This window comes from Glycine max, chromosome 20 (assembly GCF_000004515.6).
Source record: "Glycine max cultivar Williams 82 chromosome 20, Glycine_max_v4.0, whole genome shotgun sequence".
NCBI classification, from domain to species: Eukaryota; Viridiplantae; Streptophyta; class Magnoliopsida; order Fabales; family Fabaceae; genus Glycine; species Glycine max.
This window is the reverse complement of record NC_038256.2, coordinates 30546911-30548088: the sequence shown is the minus strand read 5'-3', so window position 1 is coordinate 30548088 and position 1178 is coordinate 30546911. Positions and strand designations below refer to the sequence as shown.

Here is a 1178-nt window from a genome sequence, read left to right as displayed (position 1 = left end):
CCATTAGGTTCTGGTTTCCAAACCCAGCAGTCTGATGTCTAACGATCAATATGACCCCGTGAGATATCATCCAAGAAATTGGCTGTCGCTTGCACCTCATTATCAAAAAGGTGTCTTCTCTCCATTCAAGCTTCCATTCCCAAACATTTGTAGAGTGACATCCCATATCATGAATAAGCTTTAGTTGTTGACAGGATATGTTATACAATCTGGGATATTTCGCCCTTAAAGGTTCCTATTCCATGAGCTAGCAGTCCCATTTAACCCATGCAATTTTCTTCTGATCAAGGGCACCACCCCATAGGAACCTCCTCTGGATTTGAACAGGAATTTCCGCTACCCTGTTAGGAATTCTGAAAAAAAAAAGAGATAGAAAATAGGAATAGAGGTTAAAGTTGCTTTTATGAGGGTCACTCTTCCCCCATAAGATAGATGTCTCTGCTTCCACCTAGACAATTTAGATTCAGTCTTTCTTAGGATTGGATCCCATAACCCACAGCGCCTTGGATTAGCCTCGATTGGTATTCCCAAATAAGAGAAAGGCAGAGGCATGATTCTGCAATTCAGATAACTGGCAGCCTGCAATTTCCATTGTTCAGATTGGCCCAACACCCCAAAGCTGCTCTTCCCATAATTTATTTTAAGTCCTGATGACAATTCAAAAGCCCTCAAAATCAATTTGATAGTCTTAACATTTTTCATAGTAGCCTCCCCAAAGAACATAGTTTCTTGAAAAGAGGTGCCATTCAAAACTGGTCTGCTGCTCATAGTTTCTTGAAATCCCTGCTGGAAAGCTACAAACTTCGATGGGAGTTAATCACCAGGTGAAAATATCGAGATATCTGGCCCCCTCCTTAATCCAACGCGATCTCGCCTTCTGCCTCATTAAAGACTCGTGAGCTTGGGCTACTGACCAAAGATCTTGTTGTAGCTTCTTCCTTTTCATATTTTCTTGGGAAGTCAGTTGCCTGTGTTCAGCTTCAGATTCAAGCTTGTTAAGCTCAGCTTCTAACTTCTGGACCCTTTTAACAGTGCATCGCTTCGCGTGCATCTTCAACACACACACAAACACACATACACAGCCACACATCCACATACACACACAACCATACACATACACACACACACACACACACACACACACACACACACAGAAACACACACACAGAAACAAACCA

General features: G+C 42.3%; 1 protein-coding gene across 1 annotated transcript in view; it reads right to left on the bottom strand.

The window, feature by feature from the left end:
* Nucleotides 1-817: 817 nt before the first annotated feature.
* LOC102670406 (uncharacterized) overlaps nt 818-1178 on the bottom strand; it is a 1594-nt gene continuing 1233 nt past the window's right edge. The window contains exon 2 of the mRNA XM_006606770.1: nt 818-1051. Within this exon, the coding sequence (XP_006606833.1) occupies nt 818-1051 (234 nt within the window). The remainder of the gene's footprint in view (nt 1052-1178) is intronic.